The sequence below is a fragment of the Schistocerca americana genome, chromosome 5 (assembly GCF_021461395.2).
Source record: "Schistocerca americana isolate TAMUIC-IGC-003095 chromosome 5, iqSchAmer2.1, whole genome shotgun sequence".
Taxonomy (NCBI): Eukaryota; Metazoa; Arthropoda; class Insecta; order Orthoptera; family Acrididae; genus Schistocerca; species Schistocerca americana.
The window spans coordinates 226,555,743-226,576,405 of record NC_060123.1 but is presented as its reverse complement, the minus strand read 5'-3'; the positions used below and the strand labels follow the sequence as shown (position 1 = coordinate 226,576,405).

The following is a 20,663-nucleotide window of genomic DNA, read 5'->3' as shown; positions in this document are numbered from 1 at the left end:
AATCAACTGAATGGAAATTGTGTTGGAATTAGTGATATAAAAGACAAAGTTACTTGCTCTACACTGAACACAAATGACAAAATAAACATGTTCAGGTGCCATTTGTGTAATGTATAAGGAATAATTTTCATGATACAATTGATGTACTTTTAATGAGGTGATCAACTATTATTTTTACTAGCAAGTTTGTCAACAGGATTAATTCCAAGCAACTGCTTAATTAAAAGTTGGCCATAACTAATGTCCACTCCACTTGGATCCATAGCCAATGGCATAATATTCTTCAGGGAAATAAAAGCTGTAGGATTCAAAGGGAAAAGAGTAAATAGGAACATACACAAAGAATGTTATTTTAAACTGTGAGAAACCACAAAGTTCCACATTTTGAAAGAAATAGCCCACACTCGCTGTGAAATACTTTCTACTGAAAGTCATGACCAGTTTCGTGCCACTCGAAGATGCATCCTCAGGTGACAAAGATTCTTTTTAACAAGTTAAGCCTTGTCTGCTGTCACTCAACCACCTTCCAGCTTCTTGCACAGTTCTGCTATCCCCTTAATTTTAAATGACTACTGCATTTAGTGCACTGTTTGCTTACAACTTGACGTACATGATGGGGAGTAGCTCTAAGGCTAAAAGAATTTTTATCACTTTAGGATGCATCTTGTAGAGGCGCAAAGCTGATCATAATTTAATTTATTTTTAGTTATTTATTTATCCATCCACAGATAATAAATATTGTATGGATATTGTCTGCTCCCCCCCCCCTCCCTCCCCCCCAGATAGCTGTACCATAGGTGCAACCACAATGGTGGGGTATCTGCTGAGAGGCCATACAAACGTATGATTTCTGAAGAGGGACAGCAGCCTTTTCAGTATTTGCAGGGGCAACAGTCTGGATGATTGACTGATCTGGCCTTGTAACACCAACCAAAATGGCCTTGGCTGTGCTGTTACTGTGAATGGCTGAAACAAGCAGAAACTACATCCATAATTTTTCCCAGGGGCATGCAGCTCTACTGTATGGTGACATCCTCTTGGTTAAAATATTATGGAGGTAAAATAGTCCCCCATTTAGATCTCCGGGCAGGGACTACTCGGGGATGTCGTTATCAGGAGAAACAAAGCTGGCGTTATATGGATCAGAGCATGGAATGTCAGATCCTTGAATCAGGCAGGTAAGTTAGAATATTTAAAAAGGGAAATGGATGGGTTACATCTAGACATAGTGGGAATTAGTGAAGTTCGGTGGCAGGAGTAACAGGGCTTCTGGTCACATGAAAGCAGAATTATAAACACAAAATCAAATAGGGGTAATGCACAAGTCGGTTTAATAATGAATGCAGATAAGCTACTATGAACAGCATAGTGAACACGTTATTGTAGCCAAGACAGACATGATGCCCACGCCCACCACAGTAGTACAAGTTAACATGCCAACTAGCTCTGCAGATGAGGAGGAGGCAGAGGAAATGTATGATGAGATGAAATAAATTATTCAAACTGGGGGACTGGAAATCGATAGCAGGAAAAGGAAGAGAAGGAAAAGTAGTAAGTGAATATCGACTGGGAGGAAGGAATGAAAGAGGAAGCCGCCTGATAGAATTTTACATAGAGCATAATTTAATCATAGCTAACACTTGGTTTAAGAAGCATGAAAGAAGGTTGTTTACATGGAAGTGATCTAGAGACACTGTAAGGTTTCGGATTGATTATATTGTGGTAAGACAGAGATTTCAGAACCAGGTTTTAAATTGTAAGACATTTCCAGGGGCAGATGTGGGCTCTGACCACAATTTATTGGTTCTGAACTGCAGATTAAAACTGAAGAAACTGCAAAAAGGCAGGGATTTAAGGACATGGGAGTTGGATAAACTGAAAGAACCAGAGGTTCTGACAACATTGTTAGTCCAAATGCATATGTGAATTTTATGTGAAATCATTACAAGGAAATGGAACATACAACTGTGTATGCATAAGCTTAAATGGATGGTGGCACAAAAAATTGACTTAAAGCTAAATACACATAGCAGGCAGTTTATATTTATATGGGGATGCATAGAAAGTGATGTAACAGTAATGTATATGGGCTTTCAATGCACAATGGGAATTAAGAAACTACAACAAGTACAAACTATAGGCTTATTTCTTATAGTCCTAACACAACTGACTAACAATTAAATTTATTTCAGTATATAAAACAAGATTAAGAATAGGTAAAAATAAATTTAATGTGTTATTTGATGATTAGTGAAAATGTGTTCTTATTTATTTGGGAAGTTATTTTGGATAGCAATTGTATATTTGTCTTTAAGTACTCATCAACTGAGTAAAAGGTGTGTGTGACAGGTAGTTCTTTTACTTTCTTCCTGAACGACAGCCTTTCACTATTTCTTATGGTTATAGGAAGTTTATTTTACAGCTGAGAGCCTCTTCGATGTTCTTACTTCATTATCTTTCATAGCCTTTTCTGCATTATAAAGATGTTTTTGTACGATGATCCCCAGAAGGGGATGCCGTATGTTAAAATTGAATGGATTATGCCAAAGTACGCTGTTTTTAATGTATCTATGTTGCATGTTTGGCTGAGGATTCTATATGCGTAACAGAGGCTGCTCAGCTTATTCAGTACTTTTTCCCTTGCACATTCCACTCCAAAGTGTTATCTATCCATATTCCCAAAAATTATGTTGCTTCTACTTGCTTGATTTCATGGTCTTCTATTAGTATTGGTGTCATTTGAATAGGGTGGTTTTTTGATGGATAGAAGAGCATGTGGACTGCATTCAGCAACAGTTTATTTCTCTGAAGCCAGGGCAGCAGCCTACCCGTTGTATTTGATATTTGATCACTCATTTGTTGCACTGATGTGCTACTGAGCAACCCCAGAACAGAGCCTTGTGGCATATCACAAGTAATCACAGCTTTGTTAGAGCAAGTTCTTTCTTTGCTAGAGATTCCAACTACTTGCATCCTATTTGATAAGTGTGGCTCAAACCATTGATTACATACACTTCGGATGCCACATTGTCTAATTTCTGAAGAAATATCTGTTGATTAACCAAATCAAATGTTCTGGTTAGGTCAATGAACAATCCAGAGGAGAATTCTCTGTAATTGAAACAAGAGAAGGTTTGGTCACAGTGTGCAAAAAGGTAATCATTGATAGATCTGTGTTTGCAAAACCCATTTGATGTTCAGAAAATCAGTTTTCCTTTATTCAGGAATTCTAACATGACTGCACATGACTTTTTCAATTACCTTTGATCCTGCTGGTAGGAGGGATATTGGCCAACAATTATTTACATCACGTGGGTCACCCTTTTTGAAAACTGGGATGACTTTTGAGATTTTGAAGAATTCCGGAAAGAAGCCCTTGCTTAATGAACCATTTATTACAAAGGGATCCAGCAATTTCTGTGTCAATATTTTTATTAAATGAACAGGTTATTTACAACTTGTATAGAAACAAGACCACAGTCTCGGGAAAAAGAAATTTATGGCACAACTTGAGTGAAAGAAGGGACCAACAGATAAAGACACAACTGAGACATGAAGGAATTATCAGTTTGATAATGGAGTGAAGTGTGGTAAGGTAAAAACTGAAGAGAGAGACCAAGGGATGAATACAGTAAGCAGATTCAGATGGATGCAGCTCGCTGTAGTTATTCACAGGATAGAGTAGATTGGAGAGCTGCATCAAACCATTCTTTGGACTGAAGACCACAACATCATAGGATTCATGAATATTGGCTCAGTTTTAACAAAACCGGTGAAACTGGAAAAATGAAGAAGGAATAAATGTTGAAGTAACACTGGTGAACTACCTTCATTTTAGTCCATGAAGTTTTGGGATTGCAGCAGTATAATGATGGCTTCTTGGGACCATTCATTCAGCCATCTTCAGGTGATGATGGCTGAAAGGTTATTAGTCAAAATATCGTGGCAAGAAATTGACATTATGTGGCTCCAATACAATCCTGAAACTTCCTGGAATACTCTTTATGCCAGGAAACTTTCAAGAATCATCTTCATTTTGCCAATGACAATGTATTGTTTGCCCCTATTGCAGAAAAATTTCAGCAACCCTGAAAACCTATCATACTAAGACTACACATAATATTCATTGAACATTCCAATTAATAATGCAATCATAGCATTACTTGTAACTGTTGAGCTTTTGTATTTAGGGCAGTTGAGGTTGAATTGACAAGCAACCAAATGAAAATGAAAATAAGAGTTAAAATGGCATGGAGTGCTTTTCATAAACTAAATAAGGTTTAAAAACTAATATTTCAAAGAGACTGCAAAAAGTTTATGATTTGTGTGTTACAGTTATGACTTATGAGTGTCAATGAAGGACCATTAGCATGAAAATTTCAGTGAGCAGTGGAGAAATTCATGTTGGCAATTATTAGAAGAAACAAGGAAACAAACAAATGGATTAGGAAACAGGCTGAAGTGACAGTAACTAATACGAAATTCTTGCGAGTGGATCTTGTCAAGCAAATATATGTTAGAAGGACTAGAGAAGATCTTTGCATGAGTCCACAGTTACACATCCCTTACTCTGTCAGTGGACAAGAGGTCCACTATCAACAGCAGTATATGGAGGAGGAATATCATCATCATCATTATCATCCTCCTCCTCATCATCATCATCGTCATCATCAGTTCTCTGATACTGATAGCATCTGTAACATGACACCATTCCCTCTTAAGCAGTTTCTTCTCTTTGGCCAAACAGAAGAACATGGTTCAAAAAGCTAGTGGCCTGTCGTTTTTTTTCATATCTGTCATTTTTAAAGATGTAAGCTCTTTTTTTTTAAAAAAAAAAAAAAACCTTTATTTTAATGTAGTTTTTTATGGAGATCTCTTTTCAGAGATTATGATTGTTGACAAGGTGGTTAAATATAACATTATGGGAAAGTTAAAAGAATCCAAATGTTCATGTGACAATTACTATTTCAATTTACCTGGCATGTCAGGCAGTTGGTTACAGAACACACTGGACAGCGGAACTCGTTAACATTGTCTTCAAAAATACACCATCCTTTGCAGTCAGGTGTTTTACAGTGAAATGCATTTCCTATTTTATTTTCTGCTTGTGCTACAGATTTGGCCAAATGCTGTTCATACATATCGGCAGGCACGAGCTGCAAACAAAAGAATGTGTAATTTACTATTTTTCTTCATGTATTATTTTTTAAGATAATAACAGTAGTTTCTTATGGTGGACCAACAGCCAAAACAGAGGCTGCTCTTTGTATAACATGGCATCATGGAAATCACTTAATCTCAACAAGAGACACGCATGCAACGAAACATTTACTTTGCCTGAAACACAATTATTCCCTTGAAAGCAATAAATACTTCTACTGAAAATAATTTTTCTGATCTTGTTTGTAGTTAGATACATTGAATTGGGGCCATATTAGTTTTGGTACACTGTATTTAAAAGAAAATTCACCTGAAAAACTATAAAATTACAAGGAGACAGAAGGAGTGGCTAACACTTACTTTCAGGAGGCAAAAATTCTAAGGACCACTTACAGATATTGAAGCAGCCCTTTTTTCATGCAGTTTTTAAGCTAATTTGGATCACTTGATAACTGTTATGTCATCAGGTAGGATCCATATTTTTAATTTCACCTTACGAGCTCTGCAGTGTGATTATCAACAACTTCACATCAAAGTACTCACTAATAGCATGTCCATCCATTGGCAGTAACATGTATTATCAGTTTGTTTAATTTCAATTGGTAATATTCATTTACAAATGGTTGGATGACAAAAAAAAGCATCAAATATAATCTAGTTTATAATGTTAGAAACCTGTAACAGCTCTGTCGATTGTCAGCTTCTGTTCCCATGGATCTGTGATTGTGCGTGAGAAAAGAGGCATATTGTGGACATATCTTAAGTCTGGAATTGGTGCACATCAAAATGTTTCTAACTGTTACCACTTAGGGTCAAGCAGCTCTATGGCCACATAAAACCTTAGCAAAACCTACATCATTGACAAAAAGATAAAGACAAAAAGAAAACCCAAGTTCTACACTGCTAGCCTATTTGAAAACTTGGTCGTGTGACCCACTGCCTTATACAATACAGCAACTTACAACTTGAGCACAGCTTATTAAGTAAGGCATATTATAACATTTATACATTTTAAAAATATTACAACACATACGCTTGGTTCATTAGCAGCCTCATATCTCATTATTCAGTTTAAGATGTAACAAAATAACTGGCTTTATTCAATTCTATACACCCTAAAAAGAACTGGAGGTAGCCTAGTCAACTTGACAACCTTATTCACCTTCACATTGCAGTCCTGCGTTAGTCAAATGATGACCTGGAATACATTAAATTATCAAAGACTCTTTAATCAAACATATGGATTGTGGGATAATGGAAAGCGCTCTCATTCTGGCAATAACCACTCATGTACATGTGGAGAAATATTTGTTTTGGCAGTCTTGTCCAGATTATTTGTTTAACAATAATAGAAACAAGCTCATTTTCCAGCTGTAATCAAGATGTATGGAACCGTGTGAGACACATGGCATATATTGTGTATCTGTATCATTTGTTACTAACTTTACAAACAATTTTAGTATAAATGTTAATAACTTTGTTAATAATAATTTTATACACAGCCAATAGTTTTAGTGATCTTGTCTCACTACTGTGAATTCAATGCTATCTTAAGATTTTTTATAGCATGTCTTGGAGCAGGTTTAGTTTTTTAGTAAATATTCAAGTTTCAATTTTAACATTTTGCCTCACTCCCTTAAGCATGCAGCGGCAGCATGCACTCCCCTTGCCACTTCCAGATATCCATGTCGCTGACCTGCTGTAACCTGCCGAGTGGTCCCCATGTCTGTTCACAGCTAGCTGCAATAACCTGGGTGCTTTGCCCATCATCACATTTGTCTTATCTGGCCCACCCTCTTCACATCAACTTTCCAGGGACACAACATTCAAATAAGTGCTCTGCTTTTTATATACAGTTTTTAGTGAACTCGCTGCTTGTAATGTCACATACTTATCACCGTACTATCTTTGACCTACTACTTTCTTTGATGCTCTTGCTTCAACTTTGTCATTCCTGATTTTTACAAGAGGTGGGTCTCTCTCAGTCTGGGGACTGAATGACCAGTCCCTCCTTTCTAATCATCCCCAATCTCTCTCTCTTAGCTTCCTCAACAAACAGTTATGGAACCTAGGAGAATGTTTCTACTTTTGTAAGTATTTACCAAAAGTATATATATACAGTCTTGGGGCCATCAGTTTTAGTTTTGGTCATTGTGGTCAACAGTTAGGGAGAGAGCAATCATCTTCCCATCAGAAGTGGCAAAGAGGCAAGACTCTGAAAACTGAAGACAAAACAATATTATAGAAAATTTACTTACTGCTTTAATTTCTCTTTCTTGAAGAACACAGTCACAAGCATAGTCTGCATCCCTATAAGGACACTTAACTTCTGCCTCCTCACTAAACTGTACAGTATTCCTTAGGCACTGTCTGCAACAAAACACAGCATAAATGCAACATGAGCCATCGATGATGTGCCATTCACAACTTTGGTATGCAATATTTTAAAGACAGTAATAAAATGAAAAATAAGTTCACCTATGAATTTATTTGCCACCAACAGAGCAATTCAATACAGAGCCTCATTCACTTACTGCTGTAAGATTATTTAGTGCACTTAAAAAATAATCTCATGATGATTACCTAATGACAATTTGCAAAGATCATAAACTGAGACTATAGTTGAATTTTGATCCTCATTTCTATTGTGATTCTGTTATTTCCGTTCAATCATTCATGGTGGGAGGTAAATGATAGCAGAATTAATGCTGTTGCCATATATCAAACACTACAATTATGTTCAAACAACAGTTATTTGATCTAGTCTTACAGTAACTGCATTAATTGATCACATGGCCAGGCACTCTCTGTTTCTACTTTGCCAGTTACCTGCATTCCACAGAATTCATTTTATGAGTTTTGAATTATATATGAATTCTGTCTATGTAATGAAACTTAATTCACAGTGTTACAAATGTGTTATTCCACACAAAGTGGGACAACAGATTGAATCCTCATTGTTTAAACTGTTCTCAATGGCATTACCGTTTATGGCCTCATTTTCAATTCTGTGCAGAAAATGTTTAGCTCATAAGAAGACAGAAGTTGAGTATTACCAAAAAATAATGTATTGCAATGAATTGCAACATTTAGATTATTATTAAATAATCAATGGACCTTCTAATCTCATTACATATTGACTTTCCTGTGCAACAATGTATCTACCTATGTACAAGTAAGATGAAGACGGCTAATAAATGGACCAATTAATACTGCAAATGCATTTAAAACTATAAGCATTCGCCACACACCTTTATTTGCCTCTAGGTTTTCTTGTTCTCATTTGGTAGAAGTCAAATGCTTTGGTCAAATACGATATCTGCCTCAACAAACATCACCTATGCTGCCAAACATCACTTTAGGGCAGAAACAGCCACAACAGCAATATCAAACATGTCTACCATTAAATATATATTTATATTTATACACTTTTGTCAATAAAAAACTTTCATTGATATGGAATATCTATTTATGCACTTGTTTTGTAGGTAAACAGCACAGACGCAAAGAATGCATGTCCTCATATCTCAGTACACAAACAAGGCAGTGCTTACTTCCTTCATTTGCTCCTCTCTCTCTCTCTCTCTCTCTCTCTCTCTGTGGCTGTCGTAGTGCTGTCTGAAGCCATCTATCTCTTTCTGCTCCTCATACCACCTTTTCAGTGAAAAGGACACATTACTGCATTTAAGAAATGCTTCAGTTGTATACCAACATGTGACATGATGATAAGGAGACCATTATTAGAACTGACTTTTGACAAACTGAGTGACATACTATATATAAAAACAAAGATGAGGTGACTTACCGAACAAAAGCGCTGGCAGGTCGATAGATACACAAACATACACACAAAATTCAAGCTTTCGCAACAAACTGTTGCCTCATCAGGAAAGAGGGAAGGAGAGGGGAAGACGAAAGGAAGTGGGTTTTAAGGGAGAGGGTAAGGAGTCATTCCAATCCCGGGAGCGGAAAGACTTACCTTAGGGGGAAAAAAGGACAGGTATACACTAGCACACACGCACATATCCATCCACACATACAGACACAAGCAGACATATGTCTGCTTGTGTCTGTATGTGTGGATGGATATGTGCGTGTGTGCTAGTGTATACCTGTCCTTTTTTCCCCCTAAGGTAAGTCTTTCCGCTCCCGGGATTGGAATGACTCCTTACCCTCTCCCTTAAAACCCACTTCCTTTCGTCTTCCCCTCTCCTTCCCTCTTTCCTGATGAGGCAACAGTTTGTTGCGAAAGCTTGAATTTTGTGTGTATGTTTGTGTTTGTTTGTGTATCTATCGACCTGCCAGCGCTTTTGTTCGGTAAGTCACCTCATCTTTGTTTTTATATATAATTTTTCCCACGTGGAATGTTTCCTTCCATTATATTGAGTGACATACTAAATTGATAAGATAGTTGAGCTCGTGGAATTACATTTTGCTGGAGACATACGAGTCTCAACTTTATCTTTGACAAGGATAGAAGCTGAAGCAATGAATTAAAATTTCTGCAATGGCCACGCTTGAACCCCAGTCTCCTGCTAACAAGGCAGGTGATGTGTGGTGGTTAGCACATCTGCTGCATAAGCAGGAGACCTCTGTTCAAGTTGGCACAAATTTTAATTCATTGCTTCAACTTCTACCCTTATCGATGATATGATAGTGACATAAAACTATGCAGACTCACGACAAAGCAATGTCAATTTCTGTGACTCCTACATGTAACTCATTAATATCTTACTGTAAAAACACATACTTTCTCATTTTATGGTCTTGATGGTTCACTTGCCTTATCTAGTTATTTAATGAATTAGTCTTAGCAACATAAGAATTGGCATGTGGCTAACACAAATCCAAGGTAACCAATTACTTTAAATTTCCTGACAGATTAAAACATTCTGCAGGGATTCCAAATTCCAGTCTTGTCTCTCATGAGAAACTCTCTTATCAACTACTGAATATGTTCTATTACCAAACACAAAGCTTTAATGTGAAATCCCTCGTGTCTTCCCTAGCTCTACACAGAAGATCTTCTGCAGACTTCGCTGGATTCTAGGAGAAAGGACACAGCAAAAAATGGCTTCCTCAACATGCTTCAAATAATTTCCATAATGAAGGTTTGTCTCTGCAGTGGTATGAGAATTTTAATGAAGTTTCGGATGACTTATTTGGTAATAAAAGTTAGATTACAGTGTGCGCAAATGCACGCACATGCGTGCGCGGACACACACACGCACACACACACACACACACACACACACACTGTTACGGAATGATAGATTATTTCTGGGAATTCATTTCCATGCTCGAACAACTTAACAATATACTCTTCACCAACACAAAACAATTTTCCTCTAAAATTATCTTGTCAGTGGTGATTCTCAACCATTCATGATTAAAACAAAGGTGACAAAATACTGCATTTTTAGGTGCTAGTTTGGTGTCACAGTTACATCTGACATTGAGAATGACAGACTATCAATATTTCAAATGGTGGTTGCATTGTTATTGTTGTGATCACCTCATGTTTTACTGTTGTTACTAGTGATACAAAATATATAAATATAGATGGGAGTTTTTCTGGGACACATTGTGGACTACCTTGACCAGGATATTGCTGTTACTAAGCAGGAAAAATGCACATAAAATTGTTTAATCACACTGCATACATTTGAAAGATAGGTGGAAGCATCAAATTTGACAGCCAAAAAGTGCAGCCTCTGGCCAAGCTGCCATCTGAATAATGTTGTGCAACCATATTAATCATCCAAGCAATGCACAGCCTTATTTCCATCACTTTGTTAGTGAGACCTTAGTTTGTATTAACAGTAAAATATAGAGGAGTCATTGTATGCATGTATTAACATGAATAGATGTTGTAAATGGGTTTAGTATTGTCACCAAATTGAAAAAAATAGTGTTAATCAAAGCTAAATGAAAACATATAACACAAAAGAAACCGACAGTTCATTAGTGGACACTTATTGAACAAAAAAAATCTATTTCAGGCAAATAGTCCAAAGCAAATACAACAAATGAAAAATTAGCCTGTTTTAAATCTTCTCCAGAGATTAGTTTGCTTTGATATGTGACATCTCTGTTTACTTCAGCTGTCCATCATGAAATGAAGCTTCAGTAATAGTATAATAATAGAAATTTCTGGTTGGAGACAATATAAAAGGAAATGGGTACTGGCAACTAGTTGTATGCAGACGAATGGTGCCTAAAGTGTTAGTGATTACCTCATCTTTATATAAATGAGTGTGGATCACTGAGTATTGTTCTGTTTTCATTTTTTGTTCGAATTTTTAATAATGTATTTTTATGAAATGGTTTTGTTGTTTGAAAACATATTCTTATTTTTTGCATTTGCAGTGCTTGCATTCCACTCATATCAAATAAATTAGTGCACCCATTTATGTGTTTAGCGATAATTTGTAAAACACATTCCACACAGTCAAGAGAGTTTGCAAACTTAAAGATATTGTTAAAAACAATGCACCTGCAGAATACATGAAGGCATTCTCGAAGAATTACTCCATCACCAGCATTATATGTTACAAGACAGACAGAACAGTCAAAAGCTTCAGTGTTGGGAACCAGATCTGTGTTATCCAGATTTAAGAGTTCCTGATAATGATGATTTTGTTTTTGCTTCTCAACATCTTTCTCTTTTGCTGCTGCCTGCAAATAGTGAAATATGATGATGCAATGATTTTATGAAAAACTGTTATGCACGGCAGTATTGTAGATTTATCACAAAGATAATTTTTAATATCAATTATTTCAAATAAGGAAATACACATTCATCAAAACATATTTAACTTCCATAATAAGAACTGCATAGTAACCTGCTGCATTTCCTCATCCAGTTTTTGCTCACGCCTCATTCTTTGGAATTCCTGTTCATTTGCTCGATATTCTACAGGGACCACATATCGTACAGGTCTTTCGGTTGTACAAGCAGCGCATCCTGGTCTTGTAGGAGAATTGATTAGGGTGCAAACTGGACATTTCCATCCTGGCACGAAGAAGAAGAAGCATAAGTTCACTAGACAATGGCTTCCACTATCTGCTAATGTTAGCTGCAACACTTATTACTAATAGCTGAATATTGTTCCAAGCTGACAATGTAAAGCTAACAAAGAACACAACAATAGCTTCATTGGGTCATGTTTATGGATGGACAGCAGGACAGTATAAATGATGCTGGAATGGAGGCCAACTCAGAAAATACTCAATAAAAATCCCTGAAAGTGATTTGTTAATGTAAAATATAGCTTCCTTCATGAATGTTAGAAAATGTAGACAAATTGTCCATGACAAAGCATAATACCGTTGGTCAAACCAAGATTCATTCAGAGTTGGATCCCATAAGAAGAATAATGTATAATTGCAGCTAAAAAAGGATTAATATAATCATTGATTCATTAGCATATCTCCTGTACATTCCACCATTAAAGAGAACCTATAGAGATAAGAAACAAAGCAAAGTATAGAGAAGTAGCTGCTGGAAACCATTTATGTGGGGGAACCTCAAGCGCTAAGGGATAAGGTTGTGAGAAGGGAGGGAAGGGAGTGTTACATAAAAAAATTTGGTATTAGAGACAAAACCAAGGTGTTTTGCCTTGTTCAGTTGGCGGGTGACAGTCCACATGACATTTCATCCCACGCGGTGAGAGCAGGGACAGAGAGGATGTGAAGTGCAAAGTTAAAAAAAGGAATTGATATTAGTATCAATTTTATATTAGTATCAAATCCACAATTTTTGGGGTCACAGTTTAATTGGTGATAGCTTTGATGACATTTCTCTGCTAGGAATATGGTGGGTGCAGAAAATGGATGACAGAAAATTAATAAGAAGAAAGACAAATATTAGTGTCATACACAATGTTCGGGAATGACATCAATATCCTGCACTGGCTGTTATTGTTATGATTAAACCATCCTTTTATTTCGTACTGTCCACACTAATCCTGACAATAACAGCCATTGTGGCAAACTGATATCATTAAAAAAATTATCACGGCTGCAGGCCCTATCGCAGTTTGATATTGGACAACATTCAGGGTTGATTGTTGATACTCCCAGTGACACTTGACCAACAAGAGCCAGTGCAGGGATGGGGGTGGGAAGTCAGAGTGATACGTAAAGCATAATTTTGGAATTTGTGGAACAATTTCAACTCGATTTTGGATAGATATCAGCTAAACTAAGTTTGTTTTTGTACTACAGATGGAATTCATTCCTTTACATATCTAATGTAATAGTTTGACAAATAAGTAACTGAGCAACACGGGATAATCAGCTAGTAATGAAACACACACACACACACACACACACACACACACACACACACACACTTGTTTCTGAGGTATCTACCATATTACATAGTGAAGGACAAATATGAAATCAAAAATCAAAACATACCTAAATTCATGGTATCAGTCTTCCTCTCCCTCACACTTGTATTTCCTATTTCATCAATGTGAGGTGCAGATGGTTTTGGCTCTGGAAGTGGTGATACCTTTGAGTGACCAACATGGATTTCTGAAGGTTCTACTACAACAGGTTTCTCATGCACCACAACAGCTGTTGCACCTATCAAGCCTCCTTCATCTGAGTCTTCGTCTTCCTCTTCTACTTCCTCCTCCTCTTCAATTTCCTCTTCTTCCTCTTCCTCTTCATCTTCTTCATCTTCCTCCTCTTTCGCAACATGGTTTACTTTGGGAACTTCTTGCTTTTCAGATGCACCATTTTGAACTGTTTGAGTTACTTGCCTTAATCCTTCATTCACCAACACTTTCTTAGTCTGATCAGGGCTGTAAAATTAATGTTGGTTGATTACTAAATAAAGACTTAATAACAGAAAAATTCTTGCATTATTTATTTGTACACATTAGACCTGCTACTTTCAAGAAAGCTGACTGATGTCAAGAAATATGTGAGGGACAGTTGTACCACTGATTAATAAAGCAAATGGCCAGTGGTCATGGGAGAGTTATCTCATTTGAAGATGTGCTGTGTAAGTCACCTGAATTTTGCATCTATATGTAGCATATTGTGTCAGTGTAGACACAATATCCGAGCAGTCTGTTGCGGACAGGTATGTACTGAATATGATGAAATGTCATGTGTGAACTGATTTTGAATATGGGGTGATGACTGGTGCAATGCAACAGGAGATTACACAAAAATACAGGTTTTCAAAGTCCACAGTGTTCTAGGCTGGGTCTTCAATATTGCAAAGACATACATGAACAGCCAAACAGAATGACCAGAAGTGTCTGACAAGCAGACATAATGTTGCCGCTGCAGAGCCCTAAGAGGCTATCGATGGTCAGATTGCTGCCGATCTGAATGTGTGACATTAGGAACCCATTTGTATCATAATTGCACAGAGACAAATGCACCACAGATGGTTGAGTAGCTGATGACTGATATCACATCAAGTGCCTTTTCTCATAACTTTTGCCTGCTTAGTAAAGACTGTCATAATTGAGATGTAATTATAAGCTTGCATGTTTCAACATCACACATGTTTCAAGGCAAAAAGATATAACAGAAAAAAAATGAGGACTAAAGTTTTATTCATCTTAGTAAGATATCAGGGGTGACTAAATGTTTCTGTTATTTAACAAGAAATCATAAAACTTAAGTCCTGTTAAAATGATAGGTATTTGTTTCTGGTATGTAACATGTTTTGCAACATAGACATTTGAGATGAAGCACATGTGTCACTGTAAAGTTTACTGAGTATAAGAGGATAATAAATGATTGATGGCAAAAAAAAAATGCAATAGCCAGGGTTCATACAGTTGTTATTCTTGGACAGATGATGATGCAAACACAACCACCACACTATTGGCAAATGCTCAACCATTTTCATTTGATCACATCTGGAATGCAATGAATGAATTTTAACTGTCAATCCTTGACAACATTTGTGACCCAACAACTGCACCTATGCAGTCAGAGACATTGCAACATCTGCTACACATCCTCAATATCTAGGGAATCTCTCCCTTTGACATGGACCACATTATCCCCATATTGAAGCAAAGAAAAGAACCTGGATGTGCTAGATCTAATACACCAATTTTGGAAAGCTCATGCAACAAAATTCTGGAACTATTTGTTAAAAGACAACTGGAATGATGAATGGAACACAATTAATTACTGGAATGAATTTTCACTCTGTGGAGAGAGTCTACTGTTTTGAAAATTCCTAGTATATTGAAACTTGTGTTCAACTGGGACTCATAATCTTGCCTTTCCCACGGGAGACTTATGGGACAGGATGAGAAGGAAAGACTGATTTTCGAGGACTGCACTGGGTGAGATTTCAAACCCTGAAAGTTTTGAGGCGGAAGATAGGGTAATAAGCAAGACAGAGATTAAAAGAATAGTTACAGATACAAAGTGCTGAGACTGAAGAAATTAATGGAAATAATGGCCATGCGTGTGGCAAGAACTAAGGATATGTTGCAATGCCTGTGAAGGTCTGTTAAGCTAGTGTCTAAGGGAAGAATCTATATGGCATGTGCGGTGAAACAGGCACTTAGGTCATGACTGTCATATTGTAGAGTATGCTCTGCAACGTGTTGCCAGTATACATCGACTGCCTATGGCACCATGTTATCAGCAAGGATGAATGGATGCGCACATGGACAGGTGCACACTGGCAACACGTAATATCCCGTCACTGAGCATGCTCTACATCTTGACAATCATGACATTGATGCTATCTGGATTCTTCTCCCAGGAACTAGCTTCTCAGAACTCCACAGGTGTGAACTGGCATGTTCTTGATTCTCACCGTCCACAAGGCCTTAATTTATGTTAATTTCTTCAGTCTCAGCATTTATTTTCGATAACTATTCCTTTCTTTCCCTTCTTGTCTGCCCCTGGGAGCTGAATGGTCAGCGCTACAGAATGTCAGTCCTAAGGGCCTGGGTTCGATTCCTGGCTGGGTCGGAGACTTTCTTGGCTCAGGAACTGGGTGTTGTGTTGTCCTAATCATCATCATTTCATCCCCATCGACGCGCAAGTCGCTGAAGGGGCATCAAATCAAAACACTTGCACCTGGCGAACGGTCTACCCGATGGGCGGCCCTAGTCACACGACATTTAAATTTATTTCCTTTTTTCACTTCCTTTAGTTTTCTATATCTTTTATTTTCTAACCTCCCACCTCTACCACATACAATGAACTTAGCTTCCTGCCCTTGTTGACTCTTGCATGATGTTTTGTAATTCCTGTCTTGCTTATTACCCTATTTTCCACCTATAATCTCTCACTTTTTCAAATGTCATGTGATGCAGTCCCCAACAATCAGCCTTTCCTTTTCGTTATGTCCATTAAGTTTCCCCGGCCAGGGATTCTGGGTGACTTTTCCAAACTCTCCCCATTTCCTAAGTCTCTCAGTCCTCTTTCTTCATCGCTCTTCCTGCCCCTTCAACGCTTCTGCCAGAAGGAGCCACCAGCCCCGAAAGCTTGCAAATTTCCTTAACCTTTATAAATGTGTGCTCTCCTGTCACTACTAGTTGAGTAGTGTTTTTATCTATCCAGTTATATATACTTTTGAGATTGAATTTCTCTTCCAACATCTATTAAATTATTATAATATGCAATCCATATTACCAATGAACACATCTGTCCAGGATATCTCATACAAATTCCATTGTGTTACTGCATTACTTGACAGTTGGCTACTAAAAAATAGTCTAGTTATAATCTTACAAATAACAAGTAATTGGTATATTGACCAATGACTCTACACAGAGATGACACAGAGTTCTGGGACTAATTTACAATTCATGACTTGACACAATTTGCCCACATTACACATTTGCTTTTGAGGCTAAAACAAGTGGCAAATGTTTTCTGTGTTTTGGTCCAAATGTGATGGGGGACACATCCTGCCACAATGCGCAGCCTGTACAGATCACAGATGTGACGTCAACTGGATTGTAGCACGATAATTTATCATACCAGCAGATAAATTTACATTGTGAAGAATCGAAATTCTTGCGCCCCATTATGAAAAAATTAACGGAGCTGCAGGAGCTTCTTTTGATCAGTTATCATTTCTCTATTGAAATAACAAGCTAAACATGTATTCTGCCTTACTGCCTTACAACTCAATTCAATGGATGAGCCAGTATTAAATTCCCATCTTTCCCCCCCCCCCCCCTACTGACTTTGTGCAACATCCATCTGCTCTTGTGACGTGAAAAAGCAAACATCAAAAATAGATTCATGACAGCAGTGCAAATGCAGTGGCAAGATGCAATAAATTATCCTCTGTTGGGTTGAAAATAAATGTGGGAAGTGCCTTCCATTGTCCTGATTTTCAAGCAGAATGGTTATACTCTCTTTCTCAGAACACTCCAGTGTTTAATGCAGAAATAGTGGCTTTCATGCAGGTTCAACAGTTCATAGGGCACATGAAACAAACAAGATCTTGACTGAAACTAACTTGTTACATGCACTATCATTTCTCAACACCCAATCAACACAGAAGGAAGGAAAATGAGGGTTTAACATCCCACCGACAACGAGGTCATTAAAGAAGGAACACAAGTTTCAGAGAAAGGCAAAGTTCATCAGCTGTTCATGTGGTATTGTTGATAGCCTGATTATGTAAATCATGTTTCTTGTTACACCATGTTTATGGTGGTGTCTGGATACACTGTCAACCAGTCGAAGGATTGCTAGAAACATGCACCACATCATGAATTCAGGTGGGCTGGGGTAGCATTATGCTATGGGAGACATTCATCTGAGTTTCCATGGGAGCGGTGATAGTAAACAAAGCCTGCAGACAGCTGGGGACTATGTGAGTATTATTGCAGAGCACCTGCATCCCTTCACACTTATTGTCTTCCCCATAGCATTGGCACCCTCCAGAAGATTTACTGTCAGTATTTTAAGGCAAGAATTGTGTTACAGTTATTTGAGGAGCATGCCAGAGAACTCACGTTGCTGTCTTGCTTGCTAGACTTGCCTGATCCGGAATCGATGGAACACATCTGAGACATCATGAGATGCCACCTCTGCACCCACGGACCACTGGACCATAATTTATGGCCAAGATTTAGATGATTTCTGTATTTGCATGACCTGTATGCGATTTGATGCCACATATTTCAGGAAAACTACCAAGGACTTCATGAATCCATGTTACACAGAACTGCCGAAGTACTGTGTTACAAAGCTGGACCAACAAGCTCTTAAGTAGGCAACCATTCTGTTGTGGCTCATTAGTTTAAATACAAGGAGTGTTCAGTAAACAATGCAAAACATTTTTTTTTCCTTGGCTAATTTTGGCTGAAAAAATATTTAGTTTGTTGTGGGACATCACGAAACATTTCTGCTTCAGCCCCACAGTTTCATGAAATACCGATAGGTGACGGCACAATACTCTGTCCGAACAGGCCTCGAAAGGCCCAATGGTATCGACCAACCACCATTTCATCCTCAGCTGACAGGCTTCACTTGATGGGGATATGGAAGGGCATGTGGACAGTAAACTGCTTTCCTGGCCATTCTCAATTTCCATGATTGGAGGCACTACTTCTCTCTCAAATAGCTCCTCAATTGGCCTCACAAGGGCTGAGTGTACTCCGTTTGCCAACAGCACTTGGCAGACCCAAATGATCACCCATCCAAGTGCTAGCCAAGCCCAACCATGCCTAACTTCAGTGATCTTCAGTGATCTGACGGAAACCAGTTTTACCACTGCAGCAAGACCATTGGCTGGAGGCACCATATATAGCCTTCAAAATGGTGTCTACATTGGTGGGGTGTTCCAAGCAAACTGCTATAGCTGCAAGCAACCGGTAAGCAGTGCACGGCAGAGAAAGGAGCCGTGACCCTGCCAAGTGGAGGACGACTGGAGTTACTAACAATGAACAGACAGGACAGATGAATGTGTAGGGGATGAAAGACACTATGGCCAACCAGGACGCAACATGAGGCAAGCAAGCAAGAACTGAGGTGATAAACACGGTGAGACAACAACAATGCAGGAACAGTCCAAACAACGACAGTATGTAACTCAACACATAGAAATCGAATGCAGTACGGCTGAGATGCACATGGGAACTACGGCGTGTACCAGACTGCTGGGGTAGCACCGCGCAGCCGCCTAAATATGTGACTGCGGGAATCATGATTGGTCGCAGACTTCACAGGGTACAGAGAGTGTCGCACTCACGTGGTGAGGCTCACGGTGCAGGCATGCGCTGGACCACAGAGACCCCTGTGGCATGCATTCGACTACCATGCGTCACGACACCAAACAAACAGCTGTGATTTGAGTTTATTTTGGTGGAAAAACAGAGCATTGCAGACATTCATAGGGGCTTGCTGAATCTCAGCTGAGACCTGGAAGTGAACAAATGCTTGATGAGTCATTGGGTGAGGCATCTGGAATCATCAGAAGATGGTTGCACAAACACATCTGATCTCCAGTGTGCCAGCCAGCTGCACACAGCTGTGACTCCTGCTATGTTGGGACACCCTCAGGAAACTGAAGAAATGACTTCTGCGTGTTTGTCACCACAAAAATGCAAACAAACTGCTCTTTCTCCACGATAACATGAGGCCTCAACCAAGCCTGCGCACCCAAGAGGAGCTCATGAAACTTCATTGGATTGTACTTCCTCTTCCACCCAACAGCCCAGATGTTGCACCTTCCTACTTCGACCTGTTTGGCCCAATGTAGGACACTCCACGTGATGCAATACATGGATGATGGGGAGGTTACTGATGCTGCAAAATGCTGGCTCCAACATCAACCAGTAGAGTGGCGCCACGCATACAGCACTTCCCAGTATAATTATAATGGCTTAAGGCCGTCGCACTGAACGAAGATTATGTTGAAAAAGAGAACCCTGAATAAAACCAACCAGATTACAGAAAAAAATGTGTAGCATTACTTATTGAATGCCTTTCCAACTTTGTCTATGTCATGAAACTTATGTAACACCTATAGTCAACTTTCTTGTCAGTCTGTTACTCCTATTCCACAACATGTTGATACAATTAAGCGACTCGTGAGTATACATTCTGGGTGTATTTTTAGAGTCAGATAAATTTGAATGAGTGAAATTAATAGGATCTGCTGTATAACATTTGTGCTTATCAACAAATTTATACAACTACAGCCACTGCCAATAATAATAATAATAATAATAATAATAATGCTGACTTTGCAAACAACAAATAGAAACAGTAGATCACATCACAAGTGGATGTACAATACTAGCAAATACAGAATACACCAGAAGACATGACAATGTAGCAAAAATAATACATCAGCAACTTGCCATACAACATAAACTAATAAAACAACACATTCCCACATCCAAGTATGCACCACAAAATGTCCTGGAGAATGATGAATACAAACTACACTGGAACAGAACCATTATAACCGATAAAGCAACACCACATAACAACCTGACATCATACTCACCAATAAAAAGAAGAAATTAACACAA

The 20,663-nt window shown here is 38.3% G+C and overlaps 1 protein-coding gene across 3 annotated transcripts in view; it reads right to left on the bottom strand.

Annotated features, from left to right (window-relative positions):
- The window catches only part of LOC124616764, a 443,813-nt gene that overhangs the window by 26,164 nt on the left and 396,986 nt on the right, over positions 1-20,663 (bottom strand). For all 3 annotated transcript variants that reach the window (XM_047145148.1, XM_047145147.1, XM_047145149.1), the window contains 5 exons: positions 13,585-13,976; positions 12,006-12,175; positions 11,657-11,838; positions 7,419-7,530; positions 4,977-5,156 (listed from right to left, as the gene is read on the bottom strand). In XM_047145148.1, coding sequence (XP_047001104.1) covers positions 4,977-5,156; positions 7,419-7,530; positions 11,657-11,838; positions 12,006-12,175; positions 13,585-13,976 — 1,036 coding nt within the window. The remainder of the gene's footprint in view (positions 1-4,976; positions 5,157-7,418; positions 7,531-11,656; positions 11,839-12,005; positions 12,176-13,584; positions 13,977-20,663) is intronic.